This window comes from Seriola lalandi, unplaced genomic scaffold, assembly GCF_002814215.2.
Source record: "Seriola lalandi dorsalis isolate HSWRI2012SDOR001 ecotype SW California unplaced genomic scaffold, Sedor1 jcf7180002054929, whole genome shotgun sequence".
Taxonomy (NCBI): Eukaryota; Metazoa; Chordata; class Actinopteri; order Carangiformes; family Carangidae; genus Seriola; species Seriola lalandi.
Window position 1 is genome coordinate 621,585 of NW_019525481.1, and position 20,767 is coordinate 642,351.

The following is a 20,767-nucleotide window of genomic DNA, read 5'->3' on the forward strand; positions in this document are numbered from 1 at the left end:
GCCTTCAGCATCAGTGGGCCGTTTTGACACCTGCGGAAGCTTGGACTTTCCTAAAGAGTAAATGAACATCAGCAGAGTGGTCTACTACAGTGACACAGAACATGAGAGAGACATGTCATATTATTATATTAATGCAACTGGTGTGTGAAAACTTATTTGTTTTGAAGGAATGAAGCAGTTTGAATCTGTAACAGAGCAGAGGAGGACATGAGATCAAGGTGTTACTGCTGCATCATATATAAATACATATTCATACACAGTATATATATGTTTACACACAGATGTTCTGACATGTTTTATATCTATAATCGACATCAGCTTCTTGAACAGCGTGATCACTGACATATGTATGATTGACAAAAGCCTCATTTTCCCGCAAAAAAATTGCAAAAATTAAAGTAAAAGCAGCAAACAACATTAGCACTGTAACACTGTACAGACCGACTGACAGCGGTGTGTTAGCATCATGTTTTTAGCCTAAAAGACGGTTGAACAACATGAATGTTAGCTGGCTAGCTCACAACAAATACAAATATTGTATATCACGAATTCCACGAAGTTAAAATGATAATTTGACATTTACTACAAATCCGCAAATATACGGCGTATACAGTGATAACGATCACTCGGCGTTTCACAACGAGCCGTAAAAACCCTTCGGTAAAACAAAGTCTGACTAATACATCAGTCACAAACAAGTTTACTTTCCTCAAATATCTGATGAAGACGACTGAATACTATACTTACGTCTTCAATATTGTACTTACGTCATTGTTCAGAAGTTGGAACAAATCCGGCTCTCCCATTGGATGGCAGAAGTATGTATTCTCGAAATTGGAACAAATCCGGCCATCTGATTGGCTGGCCGTTTCCCGGGGTTTGGAAGAATTGTAACAAATGCAGCACGGTGATCCAATCAGATGGCCGGATTTGTTCCAATCCCTGAGCTGTGACGCCCACGGTCAAGGCGAAGCGTTTTCTTCCGAGAAGAACGAGGTGAAGACGTGAGTGCAATAGTCAGTCGTTTTAATCAGATATTTGGGGAAAACCTTGTTTATGACCGATATATTAGTCAAACTTTGTGTACCGAAGTCATCGTTATCACTGTATACGAGGATTTTGTCGTTCTGGAAATGTCGAATTATCATTTTAACTTCGTGGAATTCGTGATACGCATTATTTGTATTTGTTGTAAGCTAGCCAGCTAACATTCATGTTGTTCAACCGTATTTTAGGCTAATTACATGATGCTAACACACCGCTGTCAGTCGGTCTGTACAGAGCTACAGTGCTAATGCTGTTTGCTGCTTTTACATTCATTTTACATGTTGAGGCGGCAAAAAATGAAGCTTTTGTCATTCATGTTGGCCATAAAGTTGGAATCATTTTGTTTTCAGACACAATCCTATTTAAATGCATCAGTAATATATATATATATATATATTGTGTATTAATATGTATTTATACATGATACAGAGTGAACTGAGCAGTAAGACCTTGATCTCACATCCTCCTCTGCTCTGTTACAGATTCAAACTGCTTCATTCTTTAAAAAGAGATGTAAGTTTTCACGCAGCAGTTGCACTAATATAATAATATGGCATGTATGTCTCATGTTCTGTGTCACTGTAGTAGACAACTCTGCTGATGTTTATTTGCTCTGTTTAGATGGAAAATCCAACTTTCAGGAGGTGCCCGAATGGCACCCTCCTCATGAGGGCCTCCAGCGAGGCCCAAGCCCTTGGCCGTCGCCCGGTCGCCACTGTCAAAGACAAAAAGCCGGAGGAGGTGGATGCAGAGGCCTGGGCCCACGTCGCCTCCGAGGGTGGCGACACTGGAAACGCCACCCTCATCCTGAGCCGATGGAAGGTCCAGTTCGGCAGTTACCAGGGCAAGACCTTCCACTGGCTGCTGGAGAATGACGTGGGCTACGCCGTCAACCTGGTTGCCTCCCACCAGAAGGAGCGAGAGAGGACAGGGTCTGAGTCCCCGCTGATGGCCAACAAGGTAGAGTCCTTCAGTCTGATTGATGCTGTACAGAGTCTGCGGACACAGTCTTAACCTGTCTTTGCGTCCTTGTAGGACGCACTCACCCGCTACTCCTCAGCGTACCCTGACTTTGTGGAGGCAGTCAGGTTCCACAGTGCGTTTGAGGAGGCGCGGGTGAAGTCCCTCCAGCCTGGTCAGGAGGGACAGGCGCTTGTTGGCTTCGGGGACTTCAAATTCGAGACCCTGCAGAGCCTGTACGAGTCTGAGGACCCCATAAAAATCCGGTATGTTGTAAAAGCATTTGCAAATACAGCTGCTGTGATAACTGTCAATGGTAAGAGTCATGTGACAAGTTGTCTGATTTCTCATAGATTTGTCAACTACCTGCGGAGGAAGGCGCCAGCTCCGGGCACGCAGATGGAGAACGTTGTCCGCTACGTTAAGAAGAGGGACAGACAGAGAGCGAGTGCTGCTACTGCATCCACCGCCATGGCCACAACTGCCACGGCCACAACAGCCACGGCCACGGCCATAACTGCCACCGCCAGCAGCAGCTCAGCCTCTGTCTTGGCCGTGAGCCAGGGAGCCAGGAGTGCGTCAAAGTATGTGTTTTCATTGAAAGCCCTCCTCCTGAGAGAATGTTGTATCATGTATGTACGTCATGTCACATCATAGATTCTATTCGTTACAGGCCTCTTGGTTCTGCGCTCACGGCCTTCGTCTGCGGGCGGCGTTCTCTGTCTGCGGTGGAAATGCAGGCAAAAATAAAGAAGCTGGTGGCCACCCAGCCTGCATTTCCAGGCAAGCTCAAGTCCATTTACATTAAAGCCAGAGTTTAACTTCATTATGTTTGTTTCTAATGTTTTGTCGCTGTATATTTTCTGTTTCTCTCTCTCGTGGTGAACTTTCAGCCTCCTCCAGACCAGCTCTTCCCTCAGCGTCATCGGGGAAGATCTCGGACAAAGAGCTGGTCAGGGCAGTAGTTGACATAGAGGAGTGTAAGTAATATATAAAGTCATATTTATGTGAAATATCGTCGGAAATGTTTTCATTGCTTTTTACTCCTTTTTTTTTTTCCTTTTTTATAAATGTTTGTGTAATCGGAAGGACAGGAGACGACAGGGTAAGTCTGGATTCAATGAAAAGTTTCCCGGTGCGAGTCTCATATCACTAACTGACATTCTGGCCCATCAGCTGTTAACACATCACTAATGACGGCTTCCGTAGAATCGCACTTTGTTCATCCTCCTCCCTGCATGACTCCTGTAGCTGCTGCCTGCATCGCTGCCTCCACTTGTTTGTCTAATCTGTCTCACCTTGCTTCCTCTCAGACCATCATGTGACTGTCATGTTTTTCAATGGCAAAAACTTTTTGTTAGTTTTGTTTTAGACTTTTCGCACTTCCTGTTTTATTTTGTAATTTGGTTCCTTGTGTGTCTCAGTGTTTTTGCTTCTTGTCGTGGTCTTGTTTCTGTGTAGTGATTGTCTGCCCCGCCCTGATGTGTTTCACCTGTGTGCAATCACCTTTGTCCTCCCCTTTGTCTGTGTTGGTTCGTCAGTTTTGTTCTGGGTTTGTCTTCATCGGTTCATGTCTGGTTCGTCTCCAAGCTGTTCACGTCCTGTTCATCTCCGGGTTTGTCCTTGTTGTAGTCTTGTTGCCTGTTGTCATCCCCTGTGGTTCCCTGTGCCTGTTTTTGAAGGTCTTTTGTTAATTAGACATTCTGCACCCCATCCCCCTGTGTTGGCTGCATTTGGGTCCACCCCTACTTACCACTAACCCGTGACAGTGGCTGTCTGTGTGGACGTCCCTGAGCTGCTCTGCCCCTCAGTATGAACACATGAATCTGATTCTGTCATGTAACTGAAAAACTTTATTTCTCTTTCAGCCTCAGAAGTACAGGCCCCTCTCTCTCTCTCGCCGCCGCATCCATCTCCACCTCCACCTCCACCTCCACCTCCCCCTCCACTTCCTGTCCCGGCAACTGCAGCCAGGCCGCTGCCACCGCCTGCCCCTGCCGCCCGGACCGTCCGTGCCCCGGCCGCCTGGGCCATCCCTGCCCCTGCCGCCTGGACCACCGCTGCAACCCTGCAGGCCCCCGTGGAGCACAGTATGGAGGAGTTGCCCGCACCAGCCGTCCTCCCTCCCCCACCACCTGCTGGCTGTGCTGAGGTGAGGCTGTCTGTCAAACAGTAAACATTGCTTATCAAAGGCCCTCTCTGCCGCCCTCACCTCTGACATTAAAAGTTGTGTACGTTCCTCTCATTCTCCCTCCAGCTGCTTCCAGTGTCCTGGCGGGCAGCTCTCACAGTAGAGCAGCAGCAGTGGATCGGTCGGGTGCTGTTCACCAGGGACAGCTCGGGGAGGCCCCGGCTCACCGGTGAGCTGAGCCTCTGGTGGCACCCTCCCCAAGCCCGGCCGATCTACAATCAGCCTCCCGCGTCCCCCAACCCCTTCTTCGCATGTCGGCTGTTCCTGTGGATGCCGCACCGCATGTGGTGTCTGCAGCTGACATGCCCCCAGCCTTCGTGCACCGGGTCCATGACGAAGGCTGGGCTGTACCGGACCATCCGGAGGGTCCTGGACATCGACGGCTGGTATCTCATGGCCACTGAGTACCTGGAGTGCCGTCGATGCAAGAAGAAGGTTGGCGGGTGGTCACAGGGCATCATACGGCAGCTGTCCCCCACCTACAGCTGCCAGTTTCCAGCCATACTTACATACAAGTAAGAGAACATTCATCTCTGTGTATTTGTATCTCTCTCGTTTGCTTTGAACGTAGCGTTTGATGTGTTCACGCGGTGACGCAGCTGTATATAATGTCGGTGCTGTGTTTCCGCAGGTTGTCCTGTGACCTCAGGGTGGTTCAGCAGCTGAGGTCTCGCACTCTGGGCAACAGTGCTACCCGGCTGTACAACACCCTGCGGGAGGCGCACTCGGACTCCTGGATGCGGAAAGCGATAGAGTACCTCGGCGTGTGCGAGCAGTTCCTGGCCTTGAGGGGGCACGTTACTCCGCCGCCCCAGATGCCCCCTGTGCCGTCACCCGTCTGGCTGCTGACGGTGTACGGTTACGACGTCCTGACGCGGCTGGAGGAGTACAAGGCCAGGATCACGTCCACCTTCGGATCCATCTTAAAGATGGATTCCACCAAGAAGGCGAGTAGAGTTTATCGGAGCGTATTGTGTTCTCACAGCCGCCGTCACATCGCACGTTAACGTTTGAAACCTCTTTCTCTCTCCGTCCAGGTGACGAAGAAGCTCGCCGGCGCCGCCTCAGACACGGCCGCCTGCGTTACCAACGTGGGTAATGAGTACGGGCAGGTCCTCATGAGCGTCCTCACCTGCTCCGAGGGCACAGAGGGCCTGTCCAGGATGGCGGCCGGACTGATGAGGCGGTACCGACTCGCCGGGGTACCTCCCCCTCAGCTGATGTACGTGAACCACGACTGCTGCAGGAGAGACGGCCCGTCCAAGACGGCTGCCTTGTTTCATGTACGGAACCGAGAATCACGTTTCACACACTCAGTAATGTAAACTGAACCTGAGATGCACTGTACAAAAATTCTAGAAAAATGAACGGGCTTGTTGGGTTTGTTTCTCTGTGGCAGGAGTGGGGACAGCTCGTTGTTCGGCTCGACATCTGGCACCTGATGTGGCGCTTCGCATCGGGTGTCACCACCAAGAGCCACGAGCTGTACCCCACCTTCATGAGGCAGCTGTCTGACTGCATCTTTGAGGTGGACCCCGGAGATGCGGGCCGTCTCATGGAGGCCAAGCGGTCCCAGCTTGAGGGGAGGCACGGGACGGTCGCCCTGACCGACGCCGAGGTGATCCGGAGGATCTCCAGGGAGGAGTGGAGGCTCCACTGTCGTCGGAGGACACGTGGGGCGGAGGAGACGACGCTCCTCATCCAGGAACTCCTCAACACCTTCGGTGGACCGGCAGGACGCGACACCCTGGGCGTCCCGTTGCTAGACGCTTTCCGCATCCAGGACATATGGAGCACGCAGAGGCGCCACATCAGCTGCATCCAGGACCCAGCGGGAGTGCAGCTGTACACACAGACCGGCAGGCTGACAAAGGGCGGGGTCATCCTGCCGGTTTATCGCTGCGCGAGGGGCTCCACGTCTCTGGGGTCCTTCCACCTCCACCTCAACCGGTTCATCCCAGGTACGTGCGTGTGTCTCACAGCTCGCCATTATGTTTATCGTGTATTTATATCACATGCAAAAGTAAATTCATTTTTGATCCAAACCCATTTTTCCACAGGGAAACGAGCAAGTGCCAAGTACTTTCAAGCGTTCCTGGTCGATGGACTGGTGAGGTGGAACGAGGACCGCGCAGCCGCAGCTGCACCTCCGTCTGCAGCTGAGGGACAGGTGGCGTCTCTGCACTCCTACAGTGGCCACCTCAAGCACGTCCTTAACCTGAAGAGCCAAAGGGTGCTTGGCCTTCAGATGGTTAAGGACTTCACCAAGCCTGCTGAGTACACAGGTACGTGATTTTAAACTTCATAACGCGACACTAACGTCAGAACTACGACAAAAGGAGCGCTAATCGGATCCACCGCTCTGTGTCTTTGCTGTCTCGCAGGAGAACTCATCGGGGTGGAGTTCCTGTTTGCCCAGACAGGCAGAGTGCTTGAGGACGTCAGCGTGGACCCTGACGTTCCGGACGAGGCCGCCGCCGTCGAGTTGCTGGAAGAGGTGGATGAGGGTATGGAGGAGGACGTTGAGGACCCCACCGTCTTCGGGCCGGATACCCCATCCACCAGCGCGGCGGCCCGGTCAGGTGATCCAGCTGACGCACCCAGGTCTGAGCCAGCGGCCTCACACCAAGATGCCCCTCCTGAGGCCCCTGAGGTTCAGGCCCCTGCTCTCCAGCCGCCTTCTTCAGACTCTGATGTACGTTGACTAAGTGCAAACAGTAATAATAGGAATAATAATAACGACAATAATAATAATATAATAATGATATTTTCTTGTGCTTTAATTTGGAGCAGGGGAGCGGCATGGTCCCTGCTCCAGCTTCTGCACACGGGACCGCCCCCCCAGCGACGGGGCTGTCCTTGGTTCAGGTGGGACAAGGACAGCCCCTCACCTGTCACATCCCAGAGGATCAGCCTGGGCCCCCTGGCAGGTGTCTGCCTCCTCCTCCTCCTCCTCCTCCTGTTGATGAGGAACAACCAGGACCCTCGTCCGCTGCTGGCGCCCCTCCCCTCGCCCCGCTCCAGTCATCTGCTCCACAGCCGCCTCCTCTTCCTGGACGTGTACCAAGGACCACCGCCTACAGGAAGAGGAAGGCGGCCGAAGCCTCAGCTACGGGACCAGAGCCGCTCCCCAGAGTGAAAGCCCGCCGGCAGCCCACATCGTACACCTGCAGCAAGTGTGGCCAGCCCAAAACGATCGACACTGGCCACACTCGCATAGCAGGTGTGTCATACTGTGCGGCTGTCGGCGGAAAGACTGTAGAAGAGTGGAGGGAGGAGATGAAGAGAAAACAGAGGAGGACCTGAGGGACTTTTTTTTTTCCTTTCATTTGTTCCCTCTTTTTATGTTTTTAAAATCTGTAAATAAATAAATTAAATAGTTCACTCTGCACTTTGTTTGAAAGCTTTATTATTTATGTTATACATTATGTTACATGTAAACATGAGGAAAATATGCAACTGAAACACTAACAAAACAACATGGATGGCTCCTGCCAGTCACGGTGTCAGGGTTCAAAGATCATACAATAGAAAGTCAACACAAATGTGACAGAACTCAGTTGACAATCAGCTGTTGTGAATTACATCTTTCATTCCTCCTGCTCGGCCAAGGCTCCCATAAAAGCAGTGGATGTTGAATTAGTGCCTTTATCAGATGTTTGACACATGGTGTGTGCTGGTGGGGATCAGTGACAACATATAATCCACACAGTGCAGCCTCAGTCTGACAAGATAACGACAGCTGCATCAGCTGATCACTTGTGCATCATACACCCAGCTCAGAACCATCAATGAACCATGGAGTTCTCATGGTTTACACACTGTCCACATAGTTATATACACATACTGTGTGTAGATAAAGGGTTAACCAACCACTGGTGTTTGATCATGTGACAGTCACATGATCTCAGTCCAGTTTAAAAACAACGACAACAACTTACGTTATACATCGCTGAGAGGTTTTATTGTTGTACATTTATTAGGCTGCCACATTGTTCACATATACCTCAGGTAACAACCGCTAAAGCTTTTCTCGAGTTTTGTTACGAGCGGGGATCGAACCGCCGACCTCCCGCTCCGCGGCGAAAACACAGAAGCAAACCCCCCCTTCCCTCCTTTTTAAGTAAGTTTAGTAAGTTATGCCTTTAATGATTTCATTGCAGGCACATAAAAAGGTAAAATAATATTCTGCTTACACTTTTTAATCAATTTCTTGTTTGTTGTTTGTATTGATGTTACACTCTCTCTCTCAGGTCAACAAGAAAACAACATGACGATGAAACACAAACGTGAGTAAATCTTCTGTATTAGAAATGCACTGCTGCTCTGTATGGAACACAATATACAGGTTACCTGTGATTTTAAGGTGCTTCAGGGATGAGTCCTAATTAGTTAGCACTTCAGGATACCTTGTTCCAAAGTCTCTGGGGTTTTTCTTTTTGTTAGATGACTGAAAGGTCTGTGGGTAACACGAGCTAAATACATTTTCACCTTTCACTCTACGACATAAAATACGTCGGTAAATACCCCACTTGTCATTTTTCTTTAAGCTTTTACGTTTCTTAAAAAAGGCGGGTTGCTAACAAGCGGCTGAATGAGACTACAGAGGTTGATGGGGACGTTAAACATCATCATCTCACAAACTGTTACTAACTTTGTGAGAGGAAAGGCTTTTGTGGAAGAGGTCTGCAGCTCCGTAGTGGTGATGCTGAAGCCTAACATTAGTTAACATTAATATAACATTAGCTTTTTACTTCCGCCGATTATATTTATTGTTCCAAGAGTTTATTTTCTGCTGACCAGGACTTACAGGCATGGAACTAAACACAGGTGATCTAAACTAATACAGCACACAGGAAAACTGAAAATCCAAGTGCATAAATCTACCTACTTGGATAATACCTTCATGGATACAGATTAAGTGATTAACAAGCTAATCTAATTGACCTCTTACTTCTTAGTGGACTGCCATCATCCTCCTGCTCAGAGAGCGGCTGGATGCTGGTGCAGTTTCCTCAGTGCAGATTCCTCAGTGCAGACCTGCAGACAGGAACTACAACCGTCACCAGAACAAGTCGGGATTTCTTCCTTCAGGGTAACCGGAGACCATGGGACAAGAAGAGAGCCACACCGAGGAGATGGACTTGGCTCAGATTCAGGATCTGTGCATCATCTTCATGAAGGAGTGTCCGAGCGGCGCGCTGCACCTCCACGAGCTGAAGAGGATCTTCGGGGTGCCGAGCAGCTCTGAGGAGTCCCTCTACGTCGAGACCATATTCCGCTCCTTTGATACGAACCAGGTGAAAACGCACCCAGCAGTTTCTAATTATACAATCAAAATTTTCATTCCCATGTAAATTTAACTCTGAATTATTTGCCTACAGGATAACACACTTGATTTCCTCGAGTATGTGGCGGCACTTCACCTGATCTTTAGAGGGAACCTTGAAGATCGGCTCAAGTGGTCTTTCAAGATGTATGACAAGGACGGGAACGGCAAGCTGGACAGACAGGAGGTGAAACGCATCATAAGGGTGAGAAAACCCCCCTCAAACATTTATTCACAAACATTCATTACAACTTGTACAGTAAGTTATGAACGATGGTTTTGTAGAAATGTGAATAAAGTGTGGTTGTATTTTCCGCTGATGTCTGAAATCGTCCAAATGACCAGGTTTCGTAACACAAATCCTCTCAGGACAGATTATAGTAGTGGCCCAGTGACAGGGCTTAGGACCAGGGGTCATGCACTGTAGGTCCACAGGCTGTTAGATAAGGAGTGGGTGGGCTCTGTTGGTGCTATTCTTGAAGTGAACATCTTTAGCATACTTTACAGTAAGCCTCTAAATTAAGAAACATAAATCTAGCCTACTGTGCACATGATCTGATTTACCTGACAAGGAATTAGGTAATATTTGTAATCCAGTGACCCAAGAGAAAGTTTTATTCCTTCTTATTTTAGTTAAAGTAGATCAACATTAGTATTCTAGTATTGCATTAAAAAAACAAACAAGCAGGAAAGATCTTTCTTCTCCTTTCAGAGCTGTCCGTGATGTATGACATCTGCTGAGCTGTCACTGACAGTCGTGCAGAACTGGAGGGGTTAGTGAATAAAGCTTGGACTGATCTCATGTGTCTCACACAGATTATTTACAAAATCAAGTTCCAGACGAGCAGCGTCAACATGTCTCCGTCTGAGATCTGCGACCGCATCTTCGAGTTGGTCGACCAGAATAATGACGGTACGTAAGAACGAAGCTTCAGCGTGTCGTGACGAAGAATCACATGTGCGGTTTTGTCACACTGGCTGTAAAAAGATCCACAGTTCTTGTTAGTCAAACAGTTTGACTCTTCAAATCTTCAGGTTGTTCGTCCGTCTTGTTCTCATGAACGCCATGAGGGACTCAAGAACGAACTGTTAACACTTTGGTGGTCAAAGGTCAGGGTCACGGTGACCTCACAAAACACATTTGGGGACATAACTCAAGATAAGATAAGCAGCACTCTGCATTCAGAGGCTGCACCTGAAGACCGATTGCGTCACAGTGGTGCAACTATAATGTCCCATCTCAAGGCTCCTCCGAATGCGTCCTTCTCCAACAGGTGGATCCTTCGTGGCTCAACCTATCCCATGATTCATTGCAGGCCGGTATTGAAAGCAAACAACACTGACAGAGAGCCTGAGGATTACACTTTTAAATCTGAGTATTGGGTTTCAGCTCAGTTCAACAGCTAACGGTACAACTGTTAAAACCAAGAGCTTTAAAACCTCAAGTTTTTGTAAATAGAAGTTTAGCCGTGTTGTCAAGGTTGCTAAGCAACAGGAGCCATGCTTTTCGACGCAACAGTAAAGGCGGGAACAGCTGATGACGCAATCCTCCGTAGGCCAGATAGTCGTAACTATTTTTTTGTAATGTACAGATGAGCTTTTTATTAAGTTACCAAAAAAAACATTAAGATTTATTCATTAAGAGCTACAGATTTATTTTGAACAAATAAGAGGGATGAGCACAATCAAATCTGGACAAACTCTCTATGTTTAAGTAGAAACTGTGCTGATCATAAACCAGCTGTAAACTTAGTGGATGTTCCTCTGTTGGTTCTGTTTGGAGAAAAGAGAAATACACCTTTTTAATTTTGATGATTCCTGTCACTTAATCTGTCTTAATCCGACATGTTGACCTCAGACGCTGATGCTTGTGGATAAACGTGAAACGTAGATTTTTCTCCTGTTGTGTTACACGCAGTCATCAGTGTGGATTGTCTCTTTGTCCTCACAGGTCAGATAACTTTGTCAGAGTTCATGGAGGGAGCACAAAAAGACGAATGGGTCATGAACCTGCTCAAGTTGGACATCAACGCCACCAGCTGGGTCACCCAGAACTGTGTGAAGTTACCATGACTCCCAGGATCTGTGGGGTCACCGCCCACATGTTTTGGATTGAGGTGCTGACTTCATACCTTGGGTTTAGAAGCTTTGCCTTCGCTTCCTGTGACTTGAAGCTGGAGAGCGGTGCACTTTGTCATGGCTGCAGCTCTGCCAGGATTTTGACGGCTGGTCCAAAGGTCCGAGTCCTTGCTGTGGTCCGTCTTGGCAGTGAGCTCATGTCTCTGTTGAAAAAAATCCAATACTCACATAGAAAGTGTGTTGTTAAAAGCTATACGGTCGGTTATTGTATATTTATTAATGCATGTATCTTTAGTTTAGACATGTCGGCCATAATGGATTTGTAAACAAATAAATAACCCCAAAGTAAAGAGTCAACTTTACATTGACAAGAAAAACAATTATTTTATTTCTAATTATTCTACCTGATATAATCGTTACAGTTATTTGTTGCTAAATAATTTAAACATAAACAATTTTGAAATTGGTTAAATATTTTGTAGTAATAGTATAACTGTAACATATAGAAATATCTTGGTGGTGTTCTTGTTTCTGCAGAGGGCTGATAAAAATACCAACATCATATTGCACTAATTTGTAAACCCATCTAAGAGTTTAAAGCAGTATTCATTTCTTTTGGCCACTCGGGGGCAACAAAACAAGCTAAAACTCAACATTAACATCAGAAGAAGAAGCACACGTATTTGCAAACAGTTGCTTACTTACTGTACGTTCAGACCGAAACGCTCTGGCAGCTCTGTCGAGAGGTTTGTGGACACGCTGACGTAGATGAAATAGACATCTAGCTGCTAGCGAGTTTGTTCAGGATGGTTGGTTTTGTAAAAACTTTATTTAAATGGCCTGAAAAGCAAACACTCATGTCCACCGGTATCTTTGTAAAAGGGTTTAAGTTAACTTTAACGTTAGCGTTACCGACTGATTTGCATTAAGTTGTAACGCAACTGGGGGAAATCCCGCCACCACAATTTTCAGTTGTTCCTCTATTGTTCCGATGTTTGATGGGAACAAAACACGGTTGTGTTCTCTAGCGTTCTCAAAGCGCAGCACTTCCAAATTCTGATTGGTTGCCGCCAAACCGTGTCATAGCTCATTACCATGAAGTCGCCTGGACTTCAACTTCTTCTGATGCCCACACCCCCCATGTCGCGCCGCCAACGGCCACGCTGCTGTTCGCCGCCAAGAGTGATGTTTTCGCCGCTTTCGGTCTGAACGTACAGTCAAACAGTTCGCAGACAGAGCAACATTAACTCTTGTTTGAAGTTTCGTTTCAAGTTGTTTGAGTGTAAAATGTAAAATTCATTCTTCTTTGATAAACTGGTGAATATCTGGCCCCTTCTTCACCAGATCGTCTCTTACTGTGTCCGTCATTTAGTGATGGGCGACACGGGGAACTGTGAAACAATATGTCTGAAGAAAAGAAAAATGCAGCCCTGAGAGAAAAACTCTGTATTTGTTTCAGATGTGTATTTATTTTGTTATTAAAACATATTTTTATAAAAACTTAAAGCTGTGTTTCCTTCACCTTGTTGGGTACGGTGTCTTTTTGATTGTGCCACAAGGAGGCGCCGGACGCAGAACATTTCAAACCCTACATTTAGCTCATCAGTTTGTCAGACATCCAAGAGACCCACCCACCTTTCACAGTCCATATCATTACTTACACTTATGACCAGGTGTTGGAAAAACAAGCTGTACCATGTTTCATGTAGTCTCAGGTAGATAATCTGGATTTCACCACACCTGTTATCAATGTCAGACCAAAGGAGAAAATATTAATGTTGAAATTACCATTACATTAATTAATTCTGGCAGGTGATCATTTAAAAATAAAGAACTATCTGCTGATAAAACACGATATTTGTCCAAACAACAAACTTTGGATGAAAGATGCAATTTGATCTTTGGATACGAAAAATGTTTAAAACTTTGACAGTAAAAGATTCACGTCCATCAGTCTGAGTTTGATGAACAATATGGTGATAATCAATCTAAAGTATTGTTATTGATGTTTTCTGGTGCAGTTAAACCTGTTTATTTCAGTTATGATCACATGGAAACTCTGTCACATCAGGACGTTTATGTTTATCTTGAGCTGGTTTATGTTTCGCTGTGAGTTTACCAGGCAGGTCAGGTCGGGCGGACTGTGTAGATTTAGACAGACCTCAGTGGATCAACAGTTTTACAGACCCCGCTCAGGCTGTATTTTGACGTCATCCGTCTTTTAATCTCGCTGGGAGTTTGGTGGTGGCTTTTCGTCTGGATCGGGACAATCCACTCTTCTCTGCAGTCAAAGAGCCGACAGATCTGCTGCGCAGGCAAATTCATTAGCGAGTCAATCAGTATTTGTCTTCAGGGCAATGTGGGGTGGCGTTGTCAGAGTTTAGGGAATGGAAATGTTGAAGAAAAAAAGATAATTGTGTAGAAGGATTTGGGAAGATCACTGAAAAGTCAATTGGATTTGTCCACAGGTTACCTGGAAATAGCCCACACACTTGTTTTCTGCTGGGGCCTCAAACCATGGGTGAATGGCTGGTGCTTGACAACTTCTACCTGGATTTTTCATTATTTTAGCAACTTTTTCTTTAAATGAAAATATCATGGGGCAAGTACAAGGTGCCCCAGATAAGCAAGTGACTCTTAAAAACATTCAGGAACTCTACCGGAAGTTTGCAAGCGAGTGTCCGAGCGGAAATCTGCACTTACACGAATTCAAGAGAATCTTTGGAATCAACAGCAACTCCACAGAAGAAGAATCTGCATACATGGAAAACCTGTTTCGATCCTTTGACACAAATAAGGTAACGTCACAGTGTCTTATGGCCAAGAGAAGACAGAACTCAAAACGGACATTTAACAAAGTTGACTTTAGTTCAGTATTGTTGGAAAAATGTAAATGACCAGATTGAATATTTGTCAGTATTTGCATCATGTCAGTCTCCTGTTTCCCTTTCAGGATGGGAAAATAGACTTCATGGAGTATGTGGCAGCTGTGCATCTCGTTCTTCGAGGAAAACTAGAGGACAAGCTGAAATGGTCTTTTAAAGTTTATGACAGAGATGGAAACGGCTGTCTGGACCGACAGGAAGTAAGACACATCGTCAAAGTAAGTTTTCACATCCATTCATGATGCTTTTCTGCAGAAACTACGGTTTATCGTAATGTTTTCTCTTGTACGTAAGTTATTTAACAATTAAAAAAACCTCAAAATCTTGCCACAATAATCCAGTGAGCTACAGGTGCAATCAGTGAGCTGCAGATATTTTAATAGCTTTAATGGATTTAGTTGCGTTACTGTAATATCAGATCATTGATTCAGTGAGAAATTGTACTAGACTCTCTGGAGTCAGGGTTGATCTTTTCAGCTGTTCTTACTCCACATGCACCGTCTCCTTTTTTTCTGCACAAACTCTGAATCCTCCTTTTGTGGAGTGTGTAAAACTGTCAGAAAAATAACACAGGGGGCTGTAAAATTTCACAAATCTTTAGTTATAATCAGTCAGAATATGATAGAAAAAAACAGTGTATGGTAGTTAAAAAATATTATTTCCTGTTCATACAAACAAAAACAGCTGTAAATGGAAGAAATAAAGATCTAAAGTTACAGTCTATTTTGGCCTACATGTGAAGCGATTTTATTCTTCAACTTTTTCATTAGAAATCTAACTGAAAATATTAATTAATGTTATAAACTCACTACTTTTAAACTTTCTTTTAATAAATGAGGGCATACAGATGTGTATTAGATCATGTTTGAAAGCCGCACATCAGCTGGTTTTCTCAGCTTGTACCTACATGACCATATAAATAAATGTAAATAAAAGATGTTCATATTCCCCAATGAACAGACAGAGTCCAGAGGGTTAAAGCCACACCATGCTCCAGACAGCAGTGAGAGTAAACTGTGTTTGTTGTTTATTTGCTCTGATACCCAGAAATCCTCTGATGTGTTGTGTCAGTGAACATCTGTGTTATCTTATAAAAAGCCCAGAGTCGTTTCAAATGAAATCAAATGATGCCCACATGTGTCGACAATTAGTATTCAGTGCGTAGCATAAAGGTTGCAGTTAAAAGGGATCACATGGGCGTCGTGTGGCGTAGTGGTCTAAGCAGGCGCCCCATGTGTAGCTGCAGTCGGCCCCAGTTCGAGTCCCACATCAGATGGCCTTTACTGCATGTCATTCCCCCTCTCTCTGCCTCCCCATTTCCTGTCTCTCTCTACTGCTCTATAAAAAAAGCCCAAAAAATATACTTTAATCACAGGGATCACAGCAGCAGAAAACCTGTGTAGATTTCAGTGTTTCTCTAAATAACGTTGTCTCATTGTTCTGAAAATGTCACTGAAAACAAATCGAATGAAACATAAAGCACAAGATATTTGCTCTCAAACATGTAAACTGACATCAGTTTGTCTGTTCAGATCATCTACAAGATAAAGAAGCACAACGATCCGAGCATCACCGTGAACATCGACGACATCTGTAACAGAATATTTGAACTGGTGGACAAGAATAACGACAGTAAGTTCCAGGTTGACTGTAATCCACATTCAAAATCAGACTGTGAGCAACACCTGTTCCTACATTATAAATCCATACTGTCATTAGTTCCTCACCTTATGTTTCTCTTGTGAATTGTCCAGGTCAGATTTCTTTGGAGGAATTTATGGAAGGGGCTGAAAAGGAACCATGGTTGATGGATCAGCTCAAACTGGACATCGGGCCCTGTGAGTGGTTCATGGAACAGCAGAAGATTAATGAGAAATAATGATATATAGATAGTATTATTATATTATTATATATTATCTCATCCACAACCGGGTGGAATCTTAGCAGCTCGTAGGGTTCTCCTCTCAGTAAACCCAGATCACTATTGACTCCATGGTTGGACCGGGAAAGAAATTCAACCTTGGACTTTGCACAAATGACACTGACGGAGCCGGTAAAAACTTAACAACTTTATGGATGTTTTGCAGTCCACAGTCTGACCAGGATTTCAGCCGGTAGTCCCCATGGCCAGTCCACCTGTGCTCTGGTCCTATTTCTTTCTTTGTCGGAGGCCATTTTAGCCCGAATAGTGGTTTCTTCAGTGGAGGGAAGGTGGCTTTCACCTGAATGCTCCGTTGCCAGTCTGGATACCAAAACGAAGAACAGAGAAACTTACTGTGTCTCAATTCACAAACTTCCGTCATCTTTTGTACCTCTGAGTTTGAACGTGTGAAAAGTATTGATTATATCTCTCTTGAGGTATAACTGTGATATTTTAGCAGGTCACTGTAAAGTCAATACAGAGATCACAACATACACAGTTCTCTTCTTCTCTTATCACTGTGTGCCTGGTTTAAATCCCAGTGTGTGTTTTTTAAATCTGAACGATTCATTTATATTGATAGATCATCTGAATGTGAATTATTAGGGAAATAACTGCAGTAATGAAGAACACAAACGCAAGAGAAGATGAGAACAGAAGTATGTGAGCTAGATCAGAGATTCAATCAGCATCTTGTTATTGATAATCTTTCATTTTTCTGCTGTCACTTGGCAGCTTCATTTCCTCAGTGGATCAGCTGTTGGTATATTGTAAATATTTTAACATCCTCAATGCTTTAAGTTGAAACTAAACAAAAGACCAAACCAGTGTGTGTTCATGTTTCATCACATATTTCTCACTTTTATTCTGGGACCAATTTAGTTGTCAAAGCACATTCAAACAAAAAAAAACAAATAGGAGACCTCGAGGGAGCTTTCACATTATGGATTTAGTCTGACTTACTATTCTTAGCCTTTAAAGCTCTTTAACTAGCAGTATAATATCCTTTGGCTTCACAGTGACACCAATGAGAGTCACAAATACTGTTAGGTAAAGAGCCTTAGTGAGACAGGCTAAATCCATACAGTATAATGTCCCACGGGGTCTCCATAAGGTGATGGTGTCTCTGCGCATGTGCGACTCACTGAGCTTCAATCAGAGTCAACAAGCTTAATACATCAAATTATTTTGAAATATTTAAATTGACCAATATTTTTATGTTTGCTTCTGACAAGAATTAAATGAGTAAAATGCAGAATGACACTAAAAATGAAAAATGAACCTGCTCCTGCTGCTCAATGCACATAAATCTATTGTCTGCAGCATGATTACCAACCAAGCCCCCGGAGGCCCATGCCTGGTGAGGTTCACCATGTTTCATTGTTTGTGTTAATTTGACAAAGTGTGGATTTGTTTGGGAGCAGGTGCCACTGGTGGTGGTAATTATGTAATCTTGAGAATCTGTGAAGAACAGCCCTGTGATAAAATATAGTTATATGTTTTATAAAAAAAAAGATCTTCAATGGTTCAATTGACATTACACCTACAAAATAAACATACATAAATGTGTGCTCAGTCAAATTACAAATGTCAATTTACTTTGACAGTGTGCAAACCTGGGGTCAGTATTCAAGCAAGAGAAAATTCTTTGTGCAGCAAGGCAGCATAAAAACACAATAAGACAATTTAGGACAGTGAGCTTTGCAATTCAGAATACATTTCCAGTGTGTGTACAAATAAACAAACACAGACAGTGGAAAAAAGTATTGAAGAATCTTCCTTTAAATCTTTCAAGTGAAAATGTAAATGAAGAACTTTAACATACTGTAGATGATGTTTCTCCTCCACTGTCAGTCATGGCTGAACCTGTCAGTGTCCTAAAGATGGCAACATCCACGGTCTTATCTTAAATCTGTGTTTGAAGTTTTAGAAATAAAGAAAAATGTCTTTCTTTTTGAATGTTTGCTGTGTTTATTACGACCAAACTTCATCACTGCCTAAAACAAAAAAGAAATATGAAAACGACAACAGCTCATTCTGCTGATTCAGTTGTGTTTTTAAGGCCATGTCTATCGTCTTTGTATTATATTCTACAGGCTTTTTATTCTACAGGTTCTACAAGTAATTCAGTAGGTTGTTTCACAGTCATTAGGTTCTGTAATCAATTGCCCTAATGCTCTTGTTCTAAATTTGAAGAAATTCCCTCAAATCTTCGCGGAGATAACGCGTTCACGAGAATGGGACGGACGAACGAACAACCGGAAACCAATAAAACTATATTCTCACAGTGTCATAAATTGAAATGAAACTGTTAGCAGCTTGGTGAGTCGGACTGGAGAGACCTTGGACGATCCTTTCAAACGAAATGCGTCTTTTTGACCAGAACAGAGGCGGAGTTGTCCTCTTAAGTCCGTTAAACGAAAACGGAAGTGATAAAGGGAAGTATCTTGCTGTTTGTTTCCTCTTGGATACGCATTTTCCGGGACAACAGGCGTCTTTTGGAGAAAAAAAAAAGATGAGGTAAATATTACTCCACGTCTACATATTTTTAACAGATTTACCTACACCCATTAACTTCACAGATATCATATTGCTTCGTAGCTAATGATAATTGTCACACTGGCTACCGGGACCTGTCAGTATTACAGAATTGCGCATGCGCAGTTCCTCCCGGTTGTCTGTTGACAAACGTGACCGATGTCTATCTCTGTCCCGTTTGCAATTTCGTCGTGAAGTGGAATAAAATGTAATTTCACGGGATTTTGTCGACGTAGCGTGATGTCAGATGGACTCTTCATGAAGTTTTGAATCCGGTAAACACCTAAAAGTATTATATTACTGGTTGCGAGCTAATTTATTAAGTTAATAGTCAAGGTGCAGTTCAGTGCTAGCTGCGTTAGCATGTAGCTACATAGCTGGCAAGATAAAGTTAGCTAGCTGGATTAACGTTAGCTATAACTGCTGTTTATTTAAATAACTGGCCGACTTGCCGACGCCCACCCCAACCCAACCCCCGAGGCCTTCTCCCGGTACAAGTGTGAGGCCTTTGCGGTTCAATTGACCCGTGGTATGGATTAGTCGGAGATGCAAGCTATTAATTTAGCTAATGTCAATTCCTCGGCGACCCTCACACTTTAGCTTGACGCTAGACTGTAAGAAATTTTGTGTTTGAAATGAGAATTTACTCCTGTTCAGTCAGCAGTAGTTGGTGTGGCTTTCTGTGCTTTATGTTTCTGGTAAACTGCAATTATCAACAGCATAATGAGACTTGAAGAGAGCTGCATGTCTATGTCTACAGCGTTAGCATCTCTGCAGTATCTTTCAGTGTGCTCTTAATCTAACGTTAAAATGTCTGTTAACATCTCAGTGTATTAAGATTTGATAACAAGCTACAACACAGTCACAATCAGGTTGTTTTGCACAGTTCACCTTTTCATTTTTTGCGTATTGTCCATTACTAGTAAATAAGTGAACTTTATGTTTGTGCAAATAAATGACATTAAGCCAGAAAACCAGTATGGCAATGTATGGTGCTGGAGTCTACTGTGGTATGCGTGACAGAACCAGTTTGACCTGATTTTTCTCCTGCGTCACGTGGGTAGGACTGTGCAGCAAGCTGAATGAATTTGGCTGATCATGCACCCTGGCAGTGTACTCGGTGTTACACCAGGCCTCAAGTCGTGTCCAGTTTAGTCCTCTAGGTGTTTGGGTTACACCTGTCAGTCTGGTTGTAAACAAGGTTGTGCTTCTCTGCAGCTGAAACATAAGCGGGGTTTATGATTAGGTTTGACTCTCCTAGCAATCACCTGACTGACTTGGCAGACCTGTGGCCTGCTTTCTCAGTTTGTCAGATGAACTGACCTGAAAGCCTGCACTGCTCAGTCTGTTATCTGCCAGGATGTTCATGAATATTTTAAAGACGGAAAGCAGTGAGAGCCTAGTCTTGTATTTCCTGTATCTCTGAGGGCTGACTTGCTCATTTATCTAAATACATTATTGATTTTTAAACTTTATTAGACATGTAAGCTTCTCCAAGCTAACAGCTAACAGCAATGTAAGACTGCTAAAGTCACGATGAAACAGTATTTTGAGACTATCATGCAGCTTAAATTTGAGTTATGCTAATTTAAAACAGGATGTAAGAATCATTCAACAGTTGAAATCAATGAGAGGTCGAGTTAAAGAGTTTTATTTGATAGGAAAAATTGTTAAAAGGGTGGTGGTCATCACAACAGAGAGGCATAAAATGGAGACACAAGTGGGTCTGATATATAATACCGATTCGTTTGATTGAAATCCTATTTCCTAAACCTTAATAAACCACTATCTTTCTAGATTCTGAATAATATATTTAC

General features: G+C 44.3%; 4 protein-coding genes across 6 annotated transcripts in view; all 4 read left to right on the plus strand.

The window, feature by feature from the left end:
* The first annotated feature begins 1,668 nt into the window (after window positions 1–1,668).
* On the plus strand, window positions 1,669–9,297 carry LOC147817619 (uncharacterized). Its single transcript, XM_087170130.1, has 14 exons — window positions 1,669–2,007; window positions 2,083–2,273; window positions 2,361–2,591; window positions 2,681–2,790; window positions 2,901–2,987; window positions 3,978–4,159; window positions 4,265–4,713; window positions 4,830–5,154; window positions 5,245–5,481; window positions 5,598–6,159; window positions 6,259–6,483; window positions 6,583–6,893; window positions 6,992–7,456; window positions 9,160–9,297. The coding sequence occupies exons 1-14, from the start codon at window positions 1,669–1,671 to the stop codon at window positions 9,295–9,297; spliced, it is 3,852 nt and encodes a 1,283-aa protein (XP_087026256.1).
* Window positions 9,209–12,034, plus strand: LOC111644301 (guanylyl cyclase-activating protein 2-like). Its single transcript, XM_023393106.2, has 4 exons — window positions 9,209–9,498; window positions 9,583–9,732; window positions 10,344–10,440; window positions 11,479–12,034. The coding sequence occupies exons 1-4, from the start codon at window positions 9,307–9,309 to the stop codon at window positions 11,598–11,600; spliced, it is 561 nt and encodes a 186-aa protein (XP_023248874.1). The 5' UTR covers window positions 9,209–9,306; the 3' UTR covers window positions 11,601–12,034.
* Window positions 12,035–13,893: 1,859 nt separating this feature from the next.
* Window positions 13,894–16,467, plus strand: LOC111644316 (guanylyl cyclase-activating protein 2-like). Its single transcript, XM_023393150.2, has 4 exons — window positions 13,894–14,404; window positions 14,560–14,709; window positions 16,024–16,123; window positions 16,246–16,467. Exons 1-4 carry the CDS (start codon window positions 14,204–14,206, stop codon window positions 16,368–16,370), a joined length of 576 nt encoding a protein of 191 aa, XP_023248918.1. The 5' UTR covers window positions 13,894–14,203; the 3' UTR covers window positions 16,371–16,467.
* A 2,622-nt stretch (window positions 16,468–19,089) lies between these two features.
* Window positions 19,090–20,767, plus strand: part of LOC111644315 (uncharacterized) — a 34,138-nt gene continuing 32,460 nt past the window's right edge. For all 3 annotated transcript variants that reach the window (XM_087170119.1, XM_087170120.1, XM_087170121.1), the window contains exon 1: window positions 19,090–19,225. The gene's annotated coding sequence lies outside the window, so the exon portion shown is untranslated. The remainder of the gene's footprint in view (window positions 19,226–20,767) is intronic.

Excerpts from the sequence above, each read along its gene's own strand:
- LOC147817619 (XM_087170130.1), top strand. The coding sequence starts at position 1,669 with ATGGAAAATCCAACTTTCAGGAGGTGCCCGAATGGCACCCTCCTCATG. Across the intron at positions 4,160-4,264 it reads CACCTGCTGGCTGTGCTGAG|CTGCTTCCAGTGTCCTGGCG; the intron begins GTGAGGCTGTCT and ends TTCTCCCTCCAG. Across the intron at positions 5,155-5,244 it reads CCACCAAGAAGGCGAGTAGA|AAGCTCGCCGGCGCCGCCTC; the intron begins GTTTATCGGAGC and ends CAGGTGACGAAG.
- LOC111644316 (XM_023393150.2), top strand. The coding sequence starts at position 14,204 with ATGGGGCAAGTACAAGGTGCCCCAGATAAGCAAGTGACTCTTAAAAAC. Across the intron at positions 14,405-14,559 it reads GATCCTTTGACACAAATAAG|GATGGGAAAATAGACTTCAT; the intron begins GTAACGTCACAG and ends TTTCCCTTTCAG. Across the intron at positions 14,710-16,023 it reads AAGTAAGACACATCGTCAAA|ATCATCTACAAGATAAAGAA; the intron begins GTAAGTTTTCAC and ends TTGTCTGTTCAG.
- LOC111644301 (XM_023393106.2), top strand. The coding sequence starts at position 9,307 with ATGGGACAAGAAGAGAGCCACACCGAGGAGATGGACTTGGCTCAGATT. Across the intron at positions 9,499-9,582 it reads GCTCCTTTGATACGAACCAG|GATAACACACTTGATTTCCT; the intron begins GTGAAAACGCAC and ends ATTTGCCTACAG. Across the intron at positions 10,441-11,478 it reads GGTCGACCAGAATAATGACG|GTCAGATAACTTTGTCAGAG; the intron begins GTACGTAAGAAC and ends TTGTCCTCACAG.